Source organism: Pristiophorus japonicus, chromosome 14, assembly GCF_044704955.1.
Source record: "Pristiophorus japonicus isolate sPriJap1 chromosome 14, sPriJap1.hap1, whole genome shotgun sequence".
Classification (NCBI taxonomy): domain Eukaryota; kingdom Metazoa; phylum Chordata; class Chondrichthyes; family Pristiophoridae; genus Pristiophorus; species Pristiophorus japonicus.
The window spans coordinates 106,785,873-106,810,662 of NC_091990.1; the positions used below are offsets into that span (position 1 = coordinate 106,785,873).

A 24,790-nucleotide genomic window follows, 5' to 3' on the forward strand; every position below is an offset into this window, starting at 1 on the left:
ACAACCTGAGTTAGTGTACACCCTCACTGATATACCTCATTCAGTGTACACCCTCACTGATATACCTCATTCATAGAAACATAGAAACATAGAAAATAGGTGCAGGAATAGGCCATTCAGCCCTTTAAGCCTGCACCGCCATTCAATGGGTTCATGGCTGAACATTCAACTTCAGTACCCCATTCCTGCTTTCTCGCCATACCCCTTGATCCCCCCTAGTAGTAAGGACTACATCTAACTTCTTTTTGAATATATTTAGTGAATTGGCCTCTAACTTTCTGTGGTAGAGAATTCCACAGGTTCACCACTCTCTGGGTGAAGAAGTTTCTCCTCATCTCGGTCCTAAGTGGCTTACCACATCCTTAGACTGTGACCCCTGGTTCTGGACTTCCCCAACATTGGGAACATTCTTCTTGCATCTAACCTGTCTAAACCCGTCAGAATTTTAAACGTTTCTATGAGGTCCCCTCTCATTCTTCTGAACTCCAGTGAATACAAGCCCTGTTGATCCAGTCTTTCTTGATTTGTCAGTCCCGCCATCCCGGGAATCAGTCTGGTGAACCTTCGCTGCACTCCCTCAATAGCAAGAACGTCCTTCCTCAAGTTAGGAGACCAAAACTGTACACAATACTCCAGGTGTGGCCTCACTACAGTTGTACAGGGCCTTGGTAACACCTCCCTGCCCCTGTACTCAAATCCCCTCGCTATGAAGACCAACATGCTATTTGCTTTCTTAACCGCCTGCTGTACCTGCATGCCAGCATTCAATGACTGATGTACCATGACACCCAGGTCTCGTTGCACCTTCCCTTTTCCTAATCTGTCACCATTCAGATAACAGTCTGTCTCTCTGTTTTTGTTTTGTAATGATGTGTGTATCGTCCCAGTACCTTAAATGTAATGTAAGCACTATGCCACACCACAGAGAGTGCTGCGGTGGGAAACCCTGGTAGTACCTGTAAGAAGGACTATATAAGGGTGACCACCACACCTGGGAGGCACTCTGGAGCTGAACAATAAAGGACGAAGGTCACAGCAGTTAGATTTACACCAAACCGTGTATATGTGTGTTACAGTGATTTGTGTGCTACATACACCACATTGGCAACGAGGAAGCGGACGAACTCCACGCAACCATGGCTACTCTGGGCTCGCTAAAGGATTTTACCGTGGGCAATTATTGGGAGGCCTTTACGGAAAGGTTCAAGTACTACTTCACAGCAAACGACCTGACGGAGGACACATACGCAATGAGAGATAAGCGTAAGGCGATATTGCTCTCCAGTTGTGGAGATGAGGTTTACTGTCTCGTCAGGGATTTGCTGGCACCCGGGAGCGCCAGGGACAAGTCATACGAGAAGCTGACTGAATTCATTCGTGACCAGTTGAAACCGAAGGAGAGCATCCTCACAGCCAGATACAAATTTTACCATCACTGCAGACCCGAGGGCCAGGATGTCACCAAATATGCTGCTGACCTCAGGAGACTCGTGGCGCCGTGTGATTTTGGGGCACACCTTGACGAGGCTTTGCGGGACGTTTTCGTTATGGGGATTGGCCACGAGGGCCTCCTTCACAAGCTGCTGGCCACGGAACCCACAGTCACTCTGACAAAGGCCATCACCATCAGCTGGGCACATATGATCTCGACTTGCAGCACCAAGCAAATAATCCACACAGTCTCGAACCCGGCAGGCACTGTCCACAGGATAGCGCCCACCACGGACAAAACTGCAGAACGTGGCTCTGCCCGGGGCAGAGAGCACAGACCTCGGGATCCTGGAGCTCAGAGTCCGCTGAGGGGGGCCAATCAAGCAGCACCATGCTGGCGCTGTGGAGGAAGCCATGGGGTTCACCAGTGCAGGTTTGCGGAGTACACGTGCAATACATGCCACGTTAAAGGCCACCTTCAGCGTATGTGTAAAAGAAATCGGACTCACCGTGTGGCTGAGGAGATGTGGGATGATCTACTGTTCAGCGAGGAGCAGGTAGAAGATGATGAGGTGTTCGGACTGCACACGTGCACCGACGATTCGCCCCCAGTGATAAGGGAAGTAAAAATCAACGGAGTCCCAGTGAGTATGGAAGTGGACACGGGCTCGGGTCTGTCGTTGATGAGTCGGAGAACTTTTGATAAACTGTGGATTAACTCAGCTGCACGACCCGAGCTGGTCCCGGTCACGGTGAAGCTGCGTACCTACACCAGGGAACTGATACCTGTTCTTGGCAGAGCGGAGGTGCAGGTATCCCACGGGGACGAGATGCACGGTTTACCTTTGTGGGTCATTGCAGGCGATGGGCCGACACTCCTCAGCCGGAGGTGGATGGGGATGGCCCGTGGGAGCTGGGAAGACTTCATCACTCCACAGGCTGCTGCTCCCCGGGGTGCTGCCATGCCCCGGGTCCCCAGAGAGCAACGCCGACCGAGCTGGAGCTGCAGCCTCAATCCAACCACAGGCAAGCCCCAGGCCCGGGCCTCACACAGAGACCCTGCAGCCCCAGCCCCCACAGGCAAACAGCCCTGTAGAGAGGGGCCTAGTGGGGGGGGAGTGAGCCGGCGGGGCTCTGCGGGCGGGGTGCGAGAGATCCAGGATGGCCGGCGGTTCGGAAGAGCCCCGCCGAGGAGCTGTTAGCGTCGGGCGGCGGCAGCAGCTGGAGGTCGGCGGCTACGGAGGCCGCGGGGGACGCGGCAAGTGCGGCCGCTGGAGAGGCTACAACGGCCGCAGCAGAGGCGGCAAGTCAGGTGGCAGCGGAGGGGAGCGGAGGCGGCGACGGCGGAGAGCATCCGGAGCGGCGGAGAAGAAGGTGGCAGCGGCATCGTGTCGGAGCTGCAGAGCATCAAAGATGGCGGCGCCCAAGGAGAAGCCTCGTGGAATCCTCCTGCATCAAAGATGGCGCCTTAAAAAGGAAATGCACCCGGGAGTCTTAAAAGGGCCTTACCAAGAGGTGGTCCCCACAAAGGATTTCTGTCAGGCAGAGCGAGTCTATAATGAGCAATGTTAATGTGAGATAGTGAATTTATAATAAGAATTACTTTTTTAATGCTGAATGGCCACTGTATTTGTCTAAAATAATGGATGAAGTACAATTAATGATAACGGCTAACAAGGAAATCAAGGATCCGCTACCAGTCAATAGCCAGTTAATGTACCAGATAATATGTACCATACTAACGCACTGTCTATGCCCACCTGCCATCCATTGGACAAGTGTGATGTTATGTAATGATGTGTGTATCGTTGTCCTGCGTCCTGGTGGGGCGGGGGAAGGTGATGATATGTAATGATGTGTGTATCGTCCCAGTACCTTAAATGTAATGTAAGCACTATGCCACACCACAGAGGGCGCTGTGGTGGGAAACCCTGGTATTACCTGCAACAAGGACTATATAAGGCTGACCACCACACCTGGAAGGCACTCTGGAGCTGAACAATAAAGGACGAAGGTCACAGCAGTTAGACTTACACCAGACCGTGTGGAGTCAGTGATTTGTGTGCTACATACACCACAGTTTTTACCACCAAAGTGGATAACCTCACATTTATCCACATTATACTTCATCTGCCATGCATTTGCCCACTCACCTAACCTATCCAAGTCGCTCTGCAGCCTCATAGCATTCTCCTCGCAGCTCACACTGCCACCCAATTTAGTGTCATCCACAAATTTGGAGATACTACATTTAATCCCCTCGTCTAAATCATTAATGTACAATGTAAACAGCTGGGGCCCAAGCACAGAACCTTGCGGTACCCCACTAGTCACTGCCTGCCATTCTGAAAAGTACCCATTTACTCCTACTCTTTGCTTCCTGTCTGCCAACCAGTTCTCAATCCACGTCAGCATACTACCCCCAATCCCATGTGCTTTAACTTTGCACACTAATCTCTTGTGTGGGACCTTGTCGAAAGCCTTCTGAAAGTCCAAATATACCACATCAACTGGTTCTCCCTTATCCACTCCACTGGAAACCTCAAAAAATTCCAGAAGATTTGTCAAACATGATTTCCCTTTCACAAATCCATGCTGACTTGGACCTATCATGTCACCTCTTTCCAAATGACATCCTTAATAATTGATTCCATCATTTTACCCACTACTGATGTCAGGCTGACCGGTCTATAATTCACTGTTTTCTCTCTCTCTCCTTTTTTAAAAAGTGTGGTTACAATGGCTACCCTCCACTCCATAGGAACTGATCCAGAGTCTATGGAATGTTGGAAAATGACTGTCAATGCATCCGCTATTTCCAAGGCCACCTCCTTAAATACTCTGGGATGCAGACGATCAGGCCCTGGGGATTTATCAGCCTTCAATCCCATCAATTTCCCCAACACAATTTCCCGACTAATAAGGATTTCGCTCAGTTCCTCCTTCTTACCAGACCCTCTGACCCCTTTTATATCCGGAAGGTTGTCTGTGTCCTCCTTAGTGAATACCGAACCAAAGTACTTGTTCAATTGGTCTGCCATTTCTTTGTTCCCAGTTATGACTTCGCCTGATTCTGACTGCAGGGGACCTACGTTTGTTTTACTAACCTTTTTCTCTTTACATATCTGTAGAAGCTTTTGCAGTCCATTTTAATGTTCCCTGCAAGCTTCCTCTCGTACTCTCACACCCTCACTGATATACCTCATTCAGTGTACAGCCTCACTGATATACCTCATTAAGTACACACCCTCACTGATATACCTCATTCAGTGCACACCCTCACTGATATACCTCATTCAGTGCACACCCTCACTGATATACCTCGTTCAGTGCACACCGTCACTGATATACCTCATTCAATGCACACCCTCACTGATATACCTCATTCAATGCACACCCTCACTGATATACCTCATTTAGTGCACACCCTCACTGATATACCTCATTCAGTGAATACCCTCACTGAAATACCTCATTCAGTGCACACCCTCACTGATATACCTCATTCAGTGTACAACCTCACTGATATACCTCATTCAGTATACACGCTCACTGATAAACCCCATTCAGTGTACAACCTCACTGATATACCACATTCAGTGTACAGTCTTACTGCTGTACCCCATTCAGTGAACACATTCACTGATATACCTCATTCAGTGTACAAACTCATTGATATACCTCATTCAGTGTACACATGCTCACTGATATACCTCATTCAGTGTACAGTCGCACTGATATATCCCATTCAGTGTACAGTCTTACTACTGTACCCCATTCAGTATACAATCTCACTGATATACCCCATTCAGTGCACACACTCTCACTGATATGCCCCATTTAGTGTACAGAGTCTCAGTTAATTCTGCATTTTCCACTGGAGAGCACTGTGAAGCAGTGGGAGGATTTTGGGGCTGATTAACATTCAGATGGGCCGCGATGTGAACGATCGTTCCATGGCTCTGTATCCCAGCGATGGCGGGTCTGTCCTATATGGTGGGAGGGGTTTTATTTGTTCTCATAACCCATATGATGAAGTGGGGGGGGGGGAGGTGAAGGGTGGTTTTGGGCAGAAAGGCGGGGTGGGGAGGAAGGTGAAGGGGGGTGTTTTGGGAGGAAGGCGGGGACAGGGGTGGGTGGGGGGGTTGGGGAGGAAGGCCGGAGAGGGGGGGTTTGGAGAGGAAGGTGGGGGGGAGGGGGGGGGGGTTGGGGAGAAAGGCAGGAGGGTTGTTTGGGGAGGAAGTCAGGGTAGGGGGGGTTTGGGGAGGAACTTGGGGGGAGGGGGTGTTTGGGGAGGAAGACGGAGGGAGGGGGGTTTGGGGAGAAAGGTGGGGGGGGTTTGTGGTGGAAAGTGGGGGGGGTTTGGGGAAGAAGGCAGGGGGGGCTTTGGGGAAGAAGGCACGGGGGGTTTGGGGGGGGTTGGGGAGGAAGGCGGGGGGGTGTTTGGGGAGGAAGGCGGAGGGGGTTTGGGGAGGAAGGTGCGGGGTGTGATAGGATTTGCCGATTGAAGGATTCTAAAGGGACTGGATAGTGTCGAGTGTGACCGGCCGTCCTGCCCTGTTGGAAGAGTGGGAATGAGGACACGATCTGAGCCGGAATGGGGTGAACCTGCAGAAACCGTGTTTCAGTGAGCGAGGTGTCAAACTATGGAACAGGTTGCCTGGGGTGACATTGGAAGCAGTTAGTGCTGATTCATCAAATGAAATTACACGATGTCTCTCAAATAATAATATATTGACAGTGTGTGAGTGATTAGAGAAATTTGGGGCCCAATTTTCTCCAACCCCTTTTTTCGGTGCATTTACCCTAAATGCACCGACTTTGCGCGCTGGAAACGCCGCCGAAAAAAAGTGGCCCCATCCTGCCCGCACTGCCAGGTCTCCGGTGTCCCAGCGTAGCGTAGATAGTGAAGTGGGGGGCAGAGCAACAGCCCAGCACAGAAAACACTGCCGGCAGCTGTGTGCATGCGCAGTGGAGTCTGCGCGCATGCTCCTCGCCCTCCCAGCATGTCCTGCGGGCTGTGAGCAAGACCTGATGCCGGTGGTGGAGGGAGTGAATGTTGAAGATGGTGGATGGGGTGCCAATCAAACAGGTTGCTTTGTCCTGGATGGTGTCGAGCTTCTTGCGTGTTGTTGGAACTACACTCATCCAGGCAAGTGGAGATTATTCCATCACACTCCTGACTGATGCCTTGTAGATGGTGGAAAGGCTTTGGGGAGTCAGGAAAACATACGAACATAAGAATTAGGGGCAGGAGTAGGCCATTCAGCCCCTCGAAACTGCTCCGCCATTCTATAAGATCATGGCTGATCATCGATCTCAACTCCACTTTCCTGCACTATCCCCATATCCCTTGCTTCCCTTAGTATTCAAAAATCTATTGATCTCTGTCTTGAATATACTCAAAGCCTGAGCCCCCACAGCACAATGGGGTAGAGAATTCCAAAGATTCACAACCATCTGAGTGAAGAAATTCCTCCTCATCTCAGTCCTAAATGACCGACCCCTTTGTGAGGGGGTGAGACCCTCGCCGCAGAATACCCAGCCTCGGACCCTCTCTCGCAGCCACTTAGGCCACAGCATGACACAGTTCTCCAAGCGACTATATGAATAACAAATAAAATCAGCCAAGCCACGACATAATTTATTGGTGTTTAATTACCTGATGGGAATAGTCTTATTTCCCAAGCCCCACCATTCCTGGGAAGGATTTAAGTATCGGCACCACAGCTGCCAATCGAACCCATGGGACGTTAAGCCATACTGCGTGTACTCAAAGGTGTCAAATTTGATATTATCGAAGGAGGTAGATATGATGCGTGTTCGGTCTTCCTTTATTCTTGAGAGTATTGGCTCAGCCCTGCAAAAGGACAAGAGGTTCTGAGTGAGACGGAAGTGTCGGTGAGATCCCGGAGTTACCTGTGGAGTTTGCAATCAGCAACTTAGGTTGAAACTCACGCCGCTCTTTTGCCCACGTTGTGGCAATTTACGCCGAAATAAATCTGGGAATGTGTAGATAAAATGACTCTGAAACCTGGTGGATTGTCGGTAACAAAACCCCAACTGGTTCACTAATGTCCTTCAGAGAAAGGAACCCTCCACCCTGACCTGATTTGGGCTTCCATGTGACTCCAGTTCCACACATCATGGCTGACTCTTAACCCTCCTCAGGGCAACAAGGGGTGGGCATTAAACGTGGCCTTTTCCAGCATCGCCCAAATATAAACATAAGTATTAGGAGCAGGAGTCGGCCATACGGCCCCTCGAGCCTGCTCCGCCATTCAACATGATCATGGCTGATCATCAACCTCAACTCCATTTTCCCGCCTGATCTCCATATCCTTTGATTCCTCTGGAGTCCAAAATCCCCCAAATACTTGAGCCCTAATTTTGTTTAATAACCTCTTGTGTGGCACCTTATCGAATGCCTTCTGAAAATCCAAATACACCACATCCACTGGTTCCCCCTTGTCTATTCTGCGAATTTCAACCTCAAAAAATTCTAACAGTTTGTCAAACATGATTTCCTGTTCATAAATCCGTGCTGAGTCTGCCCAATCCTATTATTATTTTCTAATTGCCCTGTTACCACATCCTTAATAATAGATTCTAGCATTTTCCCTACGGCTGATGTCAGGCTAACTGGTCTGCAGTTCCCCGTTTTTTCTCTCCCTCCTTTCTTACATGGTGGGGATCATATTTGAAAATCCTGATAACAAATATATGTATTTGTATCTCATTCTGGGACAAAAGTCACATTGCTGTTTGTGGGAGCTTAATGTGTGTAAAATTGGCTGCAGCGTTTCCCACATTACAACAGTGACTATACTTCAAAAAGTACTTCAATGGCTATAAAGCGCTTTGTGACGCGCTGAGGTCATGAAAGGCGCTATATAAATGCAAGTCCTTCTTTCTTTCTATGTGTGGTGGCCCCTTGGTTAGGATCTTCAGCAGCATCAGGCTTGTAATTAGCTGGTTTTTGAGTCTAATTTCATTACACAATCCCATCACTGTGCCTGACAAGAGGAAAACACAAGCTAATGGAGTTCAGAGCATCAATTTTACTTCAAAACGTTCCATGACTCTTCCTCTTGCTTGAAAACACAGGACCATTTAAGGAAGGATATACTTGCATTTTGGCAGTTCAGAGAAGGTTCACAAGGTTGATTCCTGAGCTGAAGGGGTTGAAATATGAAGAACGGTTGAGCCTTTACTCATTGGAGTTTAAAAGAATGAGAGGTGATCTTATTGAAACATATAAGATTCTCAGAGGGCCGTGAATCTTTGGAATTCTCTGCGTCAGAGAGCTGTGGAGGCTGGGTCACTGAATGTATTTAAGGTGGAGATAAATAGATTTTTGAGCGATAAGAGAATAAAGGGTTATGGGGATCGGGCAGGGAAGTGGAGATGTGGCCAAGATCAAATCAGCCATGATCGTATTGATTGGCGGAGCAGGCTCGAGGGGCCAAAGGCCGACTCCTGCTCCTATTTCTTATGGTTTTATGTAAGACACATAAGACACAGTCTTAAAATTAGAACTCGGTCGTTCAGGGATGATGACAGGAAGCACTTCTTCACTAAAAGGGGAGCGGGAATATGGAACTCTCTCCCGCAAAAAGCTGTTGAGGCTGGGGGTCAATTGGAGCTTTCAAGACCGAGATCGATAGATTTTTGTTGGGTCAGGGTATCGAGGGATATGGAGCCAAGGTGGGCAAATGGAGTTGAGGTGCAGATCAGCCATGATCTCACTGAATGGTGGGAGGGGCTGAAAGGCCTCTGAAATCGTTCACCTGATGTTGCTATCTGATTTGCACCCTTATCCTCACCGTTACATTTTGGTGGTAAATTCTGGTCCATTGTGTCTCTGAGACATTTCAGAGACCTGCAATCAGGCGCAAACTCTGCAACTGATAACAATCGAGTGAGCTTTTAATAGGCTCCACCAAACTATTTTTCAAATTCACTACTTTTATCAAGACTTGTCACATTGCAGAGAAAAATCCAGGTAGAAATTAAAATTGAAGCCCTTTCAAAGACATGGGGGAGAAATTGGCCAGCTTTGTGCCTCCCGTTAGTGCCTGTGGGGCCGCTAACGGGCCACCGTCCGGGCGCGGCAAATTTACCGACGCCCGCAAGCTTCCCTGGCGGTTTTGCTCTGGCGTTAACACTTACCGCCTCGCTCTCTTGCGCCCCGCAGATCGTGACTTCATCCAATATAAAAAGCGCTTGTGCAAATTCTGACGTGCAACTCCTGTTAATTTTCAATGAGTGTTTTACAGAAATTTGGGAAGTGTTTTGAGGAAGCAATGCCTGATTTATACAATAAGTATGTAATTGTATTCCTTTGGCATGTATAAAAGCTGCTTGGTAGCTGCTTGATAGCTTGAAAGCTCCAATTCCCTCTTGCATCGCTAAAGCACAAGTTCCCGTCAGCTGCAAATCTTTACCGCCTGGCGATATTTTCGTGCGCCCTGAAAAGTTATGGCCCCAAACGGGGCACTATGTGATTTCTGGCCCCTTGTCTCTGACAGCTTTTAGTGTTCATTGCAAGGTGGAACTGCATCAGCCAGCGAGGCTGATTTGCATCATAGAGAAATAGGCTGAACTCTCATAAAGCTTAATGGCCCACGGCATTATTTAACGTTAAAATCCTTCCCCAAATAGACCTTCACTTGATCTGACAGCCTTCAAACATCACGTGGAGGCACGGGGCATTAAAAGGACATGGCCTTGGTTCCAAGAGGGATTTAAACGGGCTTAGTTCCACAAACAGCCTGTTTCTGAGCAATCTGCTGTGATGCTGCAGTGTTAATCTCAGGGAAAGCACCAACCTTTCAAGCTTCTTTCTCGAGGGCTTTTATGTTAAATAAAGACGAATAATAAGATTGTGTTATCGATTGTATCGATCAGGTATTTAGAAAGCAGCCAAATGAAAGAAAACAAAAATAAAGAAAACCTTAGGATGTTCCAAAGCGCTTTACAGCCAATGAAGTACTTTTGGAGTGCAGTCACTGTTGTAATGTAGGAAATGCGGCAGCCAATTTGTGCACAGCAAGCTCCCACACAGCAATGTGATAATGACCAGATAATTTGTTTTTGTTATGTTGATTGAGGGATAAATATTGGCCAGGACACCGGGAATAACTCCCCTGCTTTTCTTCGAAATAGTGCCATGGGATCTTATACATCCACTTGAGAGGGCAGATGGGGCCTCGGTTTAACCAAGTATCATCCCAAAGACGGAACCTCCGACAGTGCAACGCACCCTCAGTACTGCCCCTCCGACAGTGCGGCGCTCCCTCAGTACTGCCCCTCTGACAGTGCAGTGTCCCTCAGTACTGGACTGCGAATGTCAGCCTAGATTTCTGTGGTTCAGTCTCTGGAGTGGGACTTGAACCCACGACTTTCTGATTCAGAGTGTTACCCACTGAGCCACAGCCGAATCACTTTATAAAAAAGCAACAACTTGCATTTATATAACATCGGAAAAAATCCCAAGGGGTTTCACTGGAGCGTTAACAAACTAAATGTGACAGCGAATCACATAAAGATATCAGGACAGGCGATCAAAAGCTGGGCAACGAGGTAGATTTTAAGGAGCGTCTTAAAGGAGGAGAGACAGAGAGGCAGCAAATCGCAATGGTTCAGAAAGATAACCTTCCCGGCAACGCAGACAGCCAGAGAATGACTATATAAAACAGAAACTTGTCCATGTTCTTTGTTGGGCTGCAGTTGAAACATGGTGTGCAGTGCAGGTTCACTGGGTCAGTACCATCGAGGATGTAGAGAGACTTGAGAAGCTTTGTACATGAGAGCTGTGAAGGGTAAGGTACTATTCCTCACTATGAAATGTTGCAGAAGATGAGCATGTCAATGCATTTCAAAGATAATTAAATAGCTGATGGAAAAAGAGACATCTTAAAGGGTGCGGGGAGTGAGGGGGAGAGTGGGATTAGACCGGGTGGGATATTAAAGGGTATGAGGAGTAAGGGGAGAGGGGGATTAGACTGGGTGGGATATTAAAGGGTATGGGGAGTGAGGGGAGAGGGGGATTAGACTGGGTGGGATATTAAAGGGTATGGGGGAGTGAGGGGGAGAGTGGGATTAGACTGGGTGGGATATTAAAGGGTATGGGGAGTGAGGGGGAGAATGGGATTAGATTGGGTGGGATATTAAAAGGTGCAGGGAGTGAGGGGAGAGGGAGATTAGACTGGGTGGGATATTAAAGAGTGTGGGGAATGAAGGGAGAGTGGGATTAGACCGGGTGGGATATTAAAGAGTATGGGGAGTGAGGGGGAGAGTGGGATTAGACTGGGTGGGATATTAAAGGGTATGGGGAGTGAGGGGGAGAGTGGGATTAGATTGGGTGGGATATTAAAAGGTGCAGGGAGTGAGGGGAGAGTGGGATTAGACTGGGTGGGATATTAAAGGGTGCAGTGAGTGAAGGGAGAGGGGATTAGACTGGGTGGGATATTAAATGGTATGGGGAGTGAGGGGGAGAGTGGGATTAGACTGGGTGGGATATTAAATGGTACGGGAAGTGAGGGGGAGAGTGGGATTAGACTGGGTGGGGTATTAAATGGTACGGGGAGTGAGGGGGAGAGTGGGATTGACTCTGTAAATGTTACACTCTCATTGTGCAGTTATAAGTGGATATATCTGACCTTCGATTGGATGGAGCCACGTGAGAATGCTGTAGACGGACTGTGTACAATGATAGTTACCATTGATAACTGAACTCCACGTGAGCATCTAAGAGTGCAACTACCGGTGCTGTTGCAGCTCTCCAGCCACTGACCCGTGATCGGATCAGCCCTTCCTGCTTACTGTGTCTGACCATCTTGACAAATCCTGGCTTGCGTTTGTTCAACTCCTCAACGTAAGCGTGTAAAGTCTCTTTGAGCTCAACTGCAAATTGAAGAAATATCAGCCATTAGTCACACATCACACTGGAGCCTTCCAGGCCAATAACAACTTGCATTTATATAGCGCCTTTAACGTTGTAAAACATCCCAAGGCGCTTCACAGGAGCATTAATCAAACAAAAATTGACACCGAGCCACATTAGGAGATAGTAGGGCAGGCGATCAAAAGCTTGGTCAAAAAGTAGGTTTTAAGGAGGGTCTTATAGGAGGCGTCAAAGGTGAAGAGGCGGAGAGGTTTAGAGAGGTGTAATGTAGGCACCTGCGAGTATGTTCACAGGTTTGTGGAGCTGTTGACAACAAGTTTTTAAGTTGGTTTACAGACTCCCAAGCCGCCTGCAATTTCTGGGATCTGGAGGAGTCCATGTTCCATGTTTATGTTGAATGTGTGAGGTTGCATCCCCTATTCTAGTATCTGAAGTGGCTGCTCCTCAAATTCTGGTTGCACTTCAGTCCCACACTCCTGATCTTTGGGCACCCTGTGCGGAGGGGAGCGGGCAGGTCGGAAGGCCTCCTCGTAGGACTGCTCCTGAGCACGGCCAAGGGTGCCATCAGTCGGTCCAGGCAGCGGGCGGTCGAGGGGATCGTTCAGCCCAACTGCCTGCCTCTCTTCCACGGTTACATCCGAGCCAGGGTATCCCTGGAGATGGAGCTCGTGGTGCCCACCAGTATGCTCGCGGCCTTCCGAGAGAGGTGGGCGCCGGAGGGACTGGAGTGCATCATCATCCCTGGGAACCAAATTTTAATTTGATTTAAGTTTACTGTTCAAAGTCTAATTTGTTTGAGTTTGTGGTTTTAGTTCCCCCCTTTAATCAGAGGCACTTGATTTATAGGTTCTACCAAAAATAGTTGTAGAGCTGATGAGTTGGAAGTGGCTTAGTCAGCCATGTGATGTTCACTTCCCCTCCCCCTCAGCATTCCGATGCGACACCCTGGTCCATTCTGCAATCACCTCCAGCACCCCCTCCCCTTCCCACGGCACCTTCCTGTGCAAGCGCAGGAGATGCAACACCTGCCCTTTTACCTCCACCCTCCCCCCTCTCCAGGGACCCAAATACTCCTTCAAGGTGAAACAGTGATTTACTTGTACTTCTTTCAATTTAGTATACTGTATTCACTTATCACGATTGTTGTCTCCTCTACATTGGGGAGACTAAACGCAGATTGGTTGACCACTTTGCGGAACACCTCCGTTCGCTCCGCAAGTGTGACCCTGAGCTTCCGGTCGCCTGTCACTTTAATTCTCCACTATGTCCTTGGTCTCCTACACTGTTCCAATGAAGCTCAACGTAAGCTCGAGGAACAACACCTCATTTTTTGTTTGGGCATTTTACAGCCTTTTGGGCTCAACATCGAGTTCAACAATTTCAGACCATAACCTCTGCCCATATTTGGCTCCCTTTCCTTTTTTTAAACGACCTCTTTTTCTCTCTGTCTCCCATTGCAGCAGATAATTATTCCGACATTTACACCATATCCAGACTAACCTTTTTCTAACTTCTGCCATTACCATTTTCCCCTCCCCTCTCAGCATTCCGATGGGACCGTTCCCTCCACGACACCCTGGTCCATTCTGCAATCACCCCCAGCACTCCCTCCCCTTCTCACGGCACCCTTCGATTGTAAGGGGAATAGATAGGCGTTTCTGCAGCTGCAACCGAGATTCCAGGATGGTATGTTGCCTCCCTGGTGCAAGGGTCAAGGATGTCTCGGAGCGGGTGCAGGATATTCTGAAAAGGGAGGGTGAACAGCCAGTTGTCGTGGTGCATATAGGTACCAACGATATAGGTAAAAAACGGGATGAGGTTCTACGAGACGAATTTAGGGAGCTAGGAGCTAAATTAAAAAGTACAGCCTCAAAAGTAATAATCTCAGGATTGCTACCAGTGCCACGTGCTAGTCAGAGTAGGAATCGCAGGAAAGCTCAGATGAATACGTGGCTTGAGGAGTGGTGCAGAAAGGAGGGATTTAAATTCCTGGGACATTGAAACCGGTTCTGGGGGAGGTGGGACCAGTACAAACCGGACGGTCTGTACCTGGGCAGGACTGGAACCAATGTCCTAGGGGGAGTGTTTGCTAGTGCTGTTGGGGAGGAGTTAAACTAATATGGCAGGGGGATGGGAACCTATGCAGGGAGACAGAGGGAAATAAAATGGAGGCAGAAGCAAAAGATAGAAAGGAGAAAAGTAAAAGTGGAGGGCAGAGAAACCCAAGGCAAAAAACAAAAAGGGCCACATTACAGCAAAATTCTAAAGGGGCAAAATGTGTTAAAAAGACAAACCTGAAGGCTCTGTGCCTCAATACGAGGAGTATTCGGAATAAGGTGGACGAATTAACTGCGCAGATAGCAGTTAACGGATATGATGTAATTGGCATCACGGAGACATGGCTCCAGGTGACCAAGGCTGGGAATTCAACATTTAGGAAGGATAGACAGAAAGGAAAAGGAGGCGGGGTGGCGTTGCTGGTTAAAGAGGAAATTAATGCAATAGTAAGGAGGGACATTAGCTTAGATGATGTGGAATCGGTATGGTGGAGCTGCGGAATACCAAAGGGCAGAAAACACTAGTGGGAGTTGTGTACAGACCACCAAACATCAGTAGTGAGGTTGGGGACAGCACCAAACAAGAAATAAGTGATGTGTGCAATAAAAGTACAGCAGTTCATAGAAACATAGAAAATAGGTGCAGGAGTAGGCCCTTCTAACCTGCACTGCCATTCAATGAGTTCATGGCTGAACATGCAACTTCAATACCCCATTCCTGCTTTCTCGACAAATCTCTTGATCCCCCTAGTAGTGGGGACTTCATCTAACTGCTTTTTGAATATATTTAGTGAATTGGCCTCAACAACTTTCTGAGGTAGAGAATTCCACAGGTTCACCACTCTCTGGGTGAAGAAGTTTCTCCTCATCTCGGTCCTAAATGGCTAACCCCTTATCCTTAGACTGTGACCCCTGGTTCTGGACTTCCCCAACATTGGGAACATTCTTCCTGCATCAGAATTTTAAACGTTTCTATGAGGTCCCCTCTCATTCTTCTGAACTCCAGTGAATACAAGCCCAGTTGATCCAGTCTTTCTTGATAGGTCAGTCCCGTCATCCCAGGAATCAGTCTGGTGAACCTTCGCTGCATTCCCTCAATAGCAAGAATGTCCTTCCTCAAGTTAGGAGACCAAAACTGTACACAATACTCCAGGTGTGGCCTCACCAAGGCCCTGTACAACTGTAGCAACACCTCCCTGCCCCTGTACTCAAATCCCCTCGCTATGAAGGCCAACATGCCATTTGCTTTCTTAACCGCCTGCTGTACCTGCATGCCAGCATTCAATGACTGATGTACCATGACACCCAGGTCTCGTTGCACCTCCCCTTTTCCTAATCTGTCACCATTCAGGTAATAGTCTGTCTCTCTGTTTTTACCACCAAAGTGGATAACCTCACATTTATCCACATTATACTTCATCTGCCATGCATTTGCCCACTCACCTAACCTATCCAAGTCACTCTGCAGCCTCATAGCATCCTCCTCGCAGCTCACACTGCCACCCAACTTAGTGTCATCCGCAAATTTGGAGATACTACATTTAATCCCCTCGTCTAAATCATTAATGTACAATGTAAACAGCTGGGGCCCCAGCACAGAACCTTGCGGTACCCCACTAGTCACTGCCTGCCATTCTGAAAAGTACCCATTTACTCCTACTCTTTGCTTCCTGTCTGACAAGCAATTCTCAATCCATGTCAGCACACTACCCCCAATCCCATGTGCTTTAACTTTGCACATTAATCTCTTCTGTGGGACCTTGTCGAAAGCCTTCTGAAAGTCCAAATATACCACATCAACTGGTTCTCCCTTGTCCACTCCACTGGAAACATCCTCAAAAAATTCCAGAAGATTTGTCAAGCATGATTTCCCTTTCACAAATCCATGCTGACTTGGACCGATCATGCCACCTCTTTCCAAATGCGCTGCTATGACATCCTTAATAATTGATTCCATCATTTTACCCACTACTGAGGTCAGGCTGACCGGTCTATAATTCCCTGCTTTCTCTCTCCCTCCTTTTTTAAAAAGTGGGGTTGCATTGGCTACCCTCCACTCGATAGGAACTGATCCAGAGTCTATGGAATGTTGGAAAATGACTGTCAATGCATCCGCTATTTCCAAGGCCACCTTCTTAAGTACTCTGGGATGCAGTCCATCAGGCCCTGGGGATTTATCGGCCTTCAATCCCATCAATTTCCCCAACACAATTTCCCGACTAATAAGGATTTCCCTCAGTTCCTCCTCCTTACGAGGCCCTCTGACCCCTTTTATATCCGGAAGGTTGTTTGTGTCCTCCTCAGTGAATACCGAACCAAAGTACTTGTTCAATTGGTCTGCCATTTCTTTGTTCCCCGTTATGACTTCCCCTGATTCTGACTGCAGGGGACCTACGTTTGTCTTTACTAACCTTTTTCTCTTTACATATCTATAGAAACTTTTGCAATCCGTCTTAATGTTCCCTGCAAGCTTCTTCTCATACTCCATTTTCCCTGCCCTAATCAAACCCTTTGTCCTCCTCTGCTGAGTTCTAAATTTCACCCAGTCTACTATTACTGGCCAATTTGTATGCCACTTCCTTGGCTTTAATACTATCCCTGATTTCCCTTGATAGCCACGGTTGAGCCACCTTCCTTTTTTTATTTTTATGCCAGACAGGAATGTACAATTGTTGTAGTACATCCATGCAGTCTCTAAATGTCTGCCATTGCCCATCCACAGTCAACCCCTTAAGTATCATTCGCCAATCTATCCTAGCCAATTCACGCCTCATACCTTCAAAGTTAGCCTTCTTTAAGTTCTGGACCATGGTCTCTGAATTAACTGTTTCATTCTCCATCCTAATGCAGAATTCCACCATATTATGGTCACTTCCCCAAGGGGCCTCACTCAACGAGATTGCTAATTAATCCTCTCTCATTACACAACACCCAGTCTAAGATGACCTCGCCCCGAGTTGGTTCCTCGACGTATTGGTCTGGAAAACCATCCCTTATGCACTCCAGGAAATCCTCCTCCACCGTATTGCTTCCCGTTTGGTTAGCCTAATCTATGTGCATATTAAAGTCACCCATTATAACTGCTGCACCTTTATTGTATGCACCCCTAATTTCCTGTTTGATGCCCTCCCCAACATCACTACTACTATTTGGAGGTCTGTACACAACTCCCACTAACGTTTTTTGTTCTTTGGTGTTCTACAGCTCTACCCATATAGATTCCACATCATCCAAGCTAAATGTCCTTCCAAACTATTGAATTAATCTCCTCTTTAACCAGCAATGCTACCCCACCTTCTTTTCCTTTTATTCTATCCTTCCTGAATGTTGAATACCCCTGGATGTTGAGTTCCCAGCCCTGATCATCCTGGAGCCACGTCTCTGTAATCCCAATCACATCTTATTTGTTAACATCTATTTGCACAGTTAATTCATTCACCTTATTACGGATACTCCTTGCATTAAGACACAAAGCCTTCAGGCTTGTTTGTTTAACACTCTTTGTTCTTTTAGAATTTTGCTGTACAGTGGCCCTTTTTGTTCTTTGCCTTGTGTTTCTCTGCCCTCCACTTTTCCTCATCTCCTTTCTGTCTTTTGCTTTTGTCTCCTTTTTGTTTCCCTCTGTCTCCCTGCATTGGTTCCCATCCCCCTGCCATATTAGTTTAACTCCTCCCCAACAGCACTAGCAAACACTCCCCCTAGGACATTGGTTCCGGTCCTGCCCAGGTGCAGACCGTCCAGTTTGTACTAAACCCACCTCCCCCAGAACCGGTTCCAATGCCCCAGGAATTTGAATCCCTCCCTGCTGCACCACTGCTCAAGCCACGTATTCATCTGCGCTATCCTGCGATTCCTACTCTGACTAGCACGTGGCACTGGTAGCAATCCCGAGATTACTACTTTTGAGGTCCTACTTTTTAATTTAGCTCCTAGCTCCTTAAATTCGTTTCGTATTTTTACCTATGTCGTTGGTACCAATGTGCACCACGACAACTGGCTGTTCTCCCTCCCTTTTTAGGATGTCCTGCACCCGCTCCAAGACATCCTTGACCCTTGCACCAGGAAGGCAACATACCATCCTGGAGTCTCGGTTGCGGCCGCAGAAACGCCTATCTATTCCCCTATTGAATTGAATCCCCTATCACTATCGCTCTCCCACTCTTTTTCCTGCCCTCCTGTGCAACAGAGCCAGCCACGGTGCCATGAACTTGGCTGCTGCTGCCCTCCCCTGATGAGTCATCCCCCTCAACAGTACTCAAAGCAGTGTATCTGTTTTGCAGAGGGATGACCACAGGGGACCCCTGCACTATCTTCCTTGCACTACTCTTCCTGCTGGTCTTCCATTCCCTAGCTGGCTGTGGACCCTTCTCCTGCGGTAAGACCAACTCGCTACACGTGCTACTCACGTCATTCTCAGTATCGTGGATGCTCCAGAGTGAATCCACCTTCAGCTCCAATTCCGCAACGCGGTCCGTCAGGAGCTGGAGGCGGATACACTTCCCTCAGATATAGTCGTCAGGAACACCGGAAGTGTCCCTGAGTTCCCACATGGTACAGGAGGAGCATATCACGTGGGGATATGCTCCTCCTGTACCATGTGGGAACTCAGGGTTCATGGGGAACTTTAATCTACATATTGACTGGGCTAACCAACTTGGTAGCAATGCGGTGGATGAGGATTTCCTGGAGTGTATTAGGGATGGTTTTCTAGACCAATATGTCGAGGAACCAACTAGTGAGCTGGCCATCCTAGACTGGGTGATGTGTAATGAGAGTGGACTAATTAGCAATCTTGTTGTGCGAGACCCCTTGGGGAAGAGTGACCATAATATGGTAGAATTCTTTATTAAGATGGAGTGTGACACAGTTAATTCAGAAACTAGGGTCCTGAACTTAAGGAAAGATAACTTCGACGGTAAGAGGCGCGAAATGGCTAGAATAGACTGGCAAGTGATACTTAAAGGGTTGACGGTGGATAGGCAATGGCAAACATTTTAGGATTACTTGGATGAACTTCAGCAATTGTACATCCCTGTCTGGAGTAAAAGTAAAACGGGGAAGCTGGTTCAACCATAGCTAACAAGGGAAATTAAGGATAGTGTTAAATCCAAGGAACAGGCATATAAATTGGCCAGAAAAAGCAGCAAACCTGAGGACTGGGAGAAATTTGGAATTCAGCGGAGGAGGACTAAGGGTTTAATTAAGAGGGGTAAAATAGAGTACGAGAGGAAGCTTGCCAGGAAGATAAAAACTGACTTCAAAAGCTTCTATAGATATGTGAAGAGAAAAAGATTAGTGAACACAAACATAGGTCCCTTGCAGTCGGATTCAGATGAATTTATAATGGGGAACAAAGAAATGGCAGATCAATTGAACAAATACTTTGGTTCTGTCTTCACGAAGGAAGACACAAATAACCTTCCGGATGTACTAGGGGACCGAGGGTCTAGTGAGAAGGAGGAACTGAAGGATATCCTTATTAGGCGGGAAATTGTGTTAGGAAAATTGATGGGATTGAAGGCCGATAAATCCCCGGGGCCTGATAGTCTGCATCCCAGAGTAAGAGGAAGTGGCCCTAGAAATAGAGAATGCATTGGTGATCATTTTCCAACAGTCTATTGACACTGGATCAGTTCCTATGGACTGGAGGTTAGCTAATGTAACACCACTTTTTAAAAAAGGAGGGAGAGAGAAAATGGGTAATTATAGACTGGTTAGCCTAACATCAGTAGTGGGGAAAATGTTGAAATGACTCATTAAGGATGAAATAGCAGCACATTTGGAAAGCAGTGACAGGATCGGTCCAAGTTAGCATGGATTTATGAAAGGGAAATCATGCTTGACAAATCTTCTGGAATTTTTTGAGGATGTAACTAGCAGAGTGGACAAGGGAGAACCAGTGGATGTGGTGTATTTGGACTTGCAAAAGGCTTTTGACAAGGTCCCACACAAGAGATTGGTGTGCAAAATCAAAGCACATGGTATTGGGCGTAATGTACTGATGTGGATAGAGAACTGGTTGGCAGACAGGAAGCAGAGAGTCGGGATAAACGGGTCCTTTTCAGAATGGCAGGCAGTGACTAGTGGGGTGCCGCAGGGCTCAGTGCTGGGACCCCAGCTCTTTACAATATACATTAATGATTTAGATGATGGAATTGAGTGTAATATCTCCAAGGTTGCAGATGACACTAAACTGGTGGCGGTGTGAGCTGTGAGGAGGACGCTAAGAGGCTGCAGGGTGACTTGGACAGGTTAGGTGAGTGGGCAAATGCATGCAGATGCAGCATAATGTGGATAATTGTGAGGTTATCCACTTTGAGGGCAAAAACACGAAGGCATAGTGCAGGAAAGTGGAGTTGGGTATGTAAAGTCCTGACCCTGCAGTACAGACTTACACAAGGCACATGCTGAAGTCAAGGTCACTCTGGACCTGCACCTTTATTTCACAGCTCTCCAGTGCCACACTTGCCTGAGACCTGCCTTTATATACCTGTGTGGGACAGGTATGCAGTGTCTCCTGCAAGTGCACCCCTGGTGGTAAAGTATGCTTGTGGTTACAGGTCATATCTAGTTACAGTCATGTATAGCATGGTAAGATACAGTTATATACAGTAGTGTGAGATACATGACAAGGTAGAAGATCAGCCATGATCTTATTGAATGGTGGAGCAGACGCGAGGGACCGAATGGCCTACTCCTGCTCCTAATTCTTATGTTCTTATGTTATGTAATGTTATGTAATGACAAATCATTTCCTTGTAATGACAAATCGTTCCCTTGCACAGATTTGTATTGATCCTGGACCTTGGTTGACCATGGTTACAGTGTAGACCTATGGACAACCGCCCCAATGTACTAACTCAAGTAATTAACGTAATATTATGACGCTTCCATTCTCTGAATTATACTCAAAACAGTGATGAAGCTGCTTGTAAACAATGAGAACAGCTTTCTACAAATTTCATTCTGGGGGTGTGGGCGTCGCTGGCAAGGCCAGCATTTATTGTCCATTCCCTATTTGCTTTGAGAAGGTGGTGGTGAGCCGACTTCTTGAACCACTGGTAGCGGGCTTGATACCGAGTGTCTCACTAGGCCATTTCAGAGGGACAGTTAACCCCATTGGTGTGTGACTGGAGGCACATATAGGCCAGACCGGATAAGGACAGCAGATTTCCTTCCTTAAAGGGACATCAGTGACCCAGTTGGGTTTTTACGACAATCCGATAGACACATGGTAATTTTTACTGTATTTTTTTCCAGAGACAGCATTTAATTTTCAGTGTTTTAAAAACTGATCTCAAATTCTCAAACTGCCCTGGTGGGATTTGAACTCGTGTTCCCTGGATTATTGGTCTTGAACATAAGCACCAAGATAGGCCTGTCTTGGTGCAGGCAAAGAGCTTTATGTGAAAGGAACAAATCCATACAGTTTGCATTGGGCAAGCTTACCCAACATGCTGCTACATACAATGATATAATCTTACAGCACAGAAAGAGGCCATTCGGCCCATCGTGCCTGTGCCGGCTCCGTGAAAGAGCGATCCAATTAGTCCCACTCCCCCGGCTCTTTCCCCACAGCCCTGCAAATGTTTTTCCTTCAAGTATTTATCCCATTCCAGTTTTGAAAGTTTCAGGCAGCGCGTTCCAGATCACAACAACTCCCTGTGTAAAATAATGTTTCCTCCTGTCGCCTCTGGCTCATTTGCCAATCACCTTCAATCCGTGTCCTCTGGTTATTGACCCTCCTGCCACTGGAAACAGGTTCTCCTTATTTGCACGATCGAAATCCTTCATGATTTTTTAAACACTTTTATCAAATCTCCTCTTAGCCTTCTCTGCTCTAAGCAGACTCTACATGACTCAAAGGAGCCCAAGAGAGCAAGTGCCGATCAGGATGTGAGCATCAATAGGAAAGGATGGTGTCTCAAATTACCAACAACAACACTGCTTTTAACAGAGTGAAATGCCCAACGGTGCTTCACAGGAGTGTTATGAGATTAAAAATTTGACACCGAGTCGCATAAGTGGCAATTAGCGCAGGTGACCAAAAGCTTGGTCAAAGAGATAAGTTTTAAGGAGCGTCTTGAAGGAGGAAAGAGAGGTGGAGAGACGGAGAGGTTTAGGGAGGGAATTCCAGAGCTTGGGGTCCAGGCAACAAAAGGCACGGTCACCAATGGTGGAGCCATTATAAGCAGGGATGCTCAGGAGGGCAGAATTAGAGGAGCGCAGAGATCTCGGAGGGTTGTGGGGCTGGAGGAGATCACAGAGATAGGGAGGGACGAGGCCATGGAAGGATTTGAAAACAAGGATGAGAATTTTGAAATCGAGGCGTTGCCGAACCGGGAGTCAATGTGGGTCAGCGAGCACAAGGGTGATGGGTGAGCGGTACTTGGTGCAAGTTAGGACACGGGGCAGCCGAGCTTTGGATCACCTCGAGTTTGCGAAGGGTAGAATGTGGGCGACCAGCCAGAAAAGTTAAGAAAAACTTTTAAATTTAGATTTGAGCCCAGTGAAGTGAGGGATTTGAGTCCCACGAAATGGAACTCTTCCCATTTCAGTGTCAGCATCAAGCACCCGGCAGTCAGGTTTAGGACAGCCAGATGCAGAGCGAAGCTCTCTCTGCTCCCCTCGCAACAGGTCCAAGATGAGAAGCATGCCCCTGTAAGACCAGTGTGGCATTATTTCCCACAGCAGCCAGCCTCTGGCCTCTCTGCATGGGAGTGACCATTAGTGTCGTGTCCCCAGGGAATGGGATTTCATAACAGACCCTGACATCAGGCGGCGAGAGGATGTCTTCAACACCCTCCGTCTGGGCGCAAATTAAACCCAGGCTCCAGAGAGGAAATAAAAACAGAAACTGATGGAAATCTCAGCAGGTCAGGCAGCATCTGTGGAGAGAGAAACAGAGTTAACGTTTTGGGTCTATGACCCTTCGTCAGAACTGGAGAGTGTTCGGAAAGAACAGATTCTTAAGGAGCACTGAAAGGGGGAGGGGAGGAAAGAACAAAAAGGAAGGTCTGTGATAGGGTGGAAGGCAGGAGAGATTAGAGAGACAAAAAGGATGATGGGCCGAATTGAAATGGTAATGACAGGAGTTAGAAAAAGGTTAGTCTCAATAGGGTGTGAATGGTGGGATAATGACCAGCTGCCATTAGAGACAAGGAGAAAAAAAGAAACAGGCTCGGGGCACCAGAGGAGGGAGGGGAGGGGGGGAAGGGAGCCAAAGATTGGCAGCAGTTACGCTCTGAAACTGTTGAACTCGATCTTGAGTGCAGAAGGCTGTAAAATGCCTAAACGAAAGATGAGGTGCTGTTCCTCGAGCTTGCATTGAGCTTCATTGGAACAGTGTAAGAGGCCGAGGACGGTGAGGTCAGAATGGGAGTGGAGTGTGGAATTAAAGTGACAGGTGACTGGAAGCTCGGGGTCGCGCTTGCGAACTGAACGGAGATGCTCCGCAAAGCGGTCACCCAATCTACACTTGGTCTCCCCAATGTAGAGGAGACCACATCGTGAGCAGCGAATACAACATACTAAGTTGAAAGAAATACAATAAGTCCCTGTTTCACCTGGAAGGAGTATTTGGGGCCCTGGTTAGTGGGGAGGGAGGAGGTAAAAGGGCAGGTGTTGCATCTCCTGCGCTTGCACGGGAAGGTGCCGTGGGAAGGGGAGGGGGTGCAGGGGGTAACTGAGGAATGGACCAGGGTGTCGTGGAGTGAACGGACCCTTTGGAATGCTGAGAGGGGAGGGGAGGGGAAGATGTGATTGGTGATGGGATCACGCTGGAGGTGGCGGAAATGGTGGAGGATGATCCGTTGAACGTGGAGGCTGGTGGGGTGAAAGGGGAGGACAAGGGGAATCCTGTCATGGTTCTGAGAGTGAGGGGAAGGGGTGAGAGTGGAGGTGTGGGAAATAGAATAGACACAGTCGAGGGGCATGTTAACCACGGCGGAGGGGAATCCTCTGTTGAGAAAAAAGGAAGATATGTCAGAGGCACTAATGTGAAAGGTGGCGTCGTCAGAGCAGATGCGGCAGAGATGGAGAAACTGGGAGAATGGAATGGAGTCCTTACAGGATGCAGCATGGAAGGAAGCTTAGTCCAGCTAGCTGTGGGAGTCAGTGGGCTTATAATGGATACTGGTCGAAATCCTATCCCCAGGGATGGAGACAGAGAAGTCGAGGAAGAGAAGGGAAGAGTCGGAGATGGACCATGTGAGGGTGAGGGAAGGGTGGAAATTGGATGCAAAGTGAATCGGAAGATGCTCCAGAGGAAACTTCAGTGAGAAGCAGAGAAATTTTTTGGAGTTCTTTGAAGATGTAATGAACAAGGTGGGTAAAGGGGAACCAGTGGATGTGGTGTATTTAGGCTTCCAAAAGGCATTTGACAAGGTGCCAC

General features: G+C 47.8%; 1 protein-coding gene across 1 annotated transcript in view; it reads right to left on the bottom strand.

Moving 5' to 3' along the window:
• Window positions 1-24,790, bottom strand: part of galnt18b (UDP-N-acetyl-alpha-D-galactosamine:polypeptide N-acetylgalactosaminyltransferase 18b) — a 180,368-nt gene that overhangs the window by 97,492 nt on the left and 58,086 nt on the right. Inside the window, exons 5-6 of the mRNA XM_070898742.1 lie at window positions 12,156-12,339; window positions 7,094-7,291 (exon numbers count right to left, since the gene is read on the bottom strand). Coding sequence (XP_070754843.1) covers window positions 7,094-7,291; window positions 12,156-12,339 — 382 coding nt within the window. The remainder of the gene's footprint in view (window positions 1-7,093; window positions 7,292-12,155; window positions 12,340-24,790) is intronic.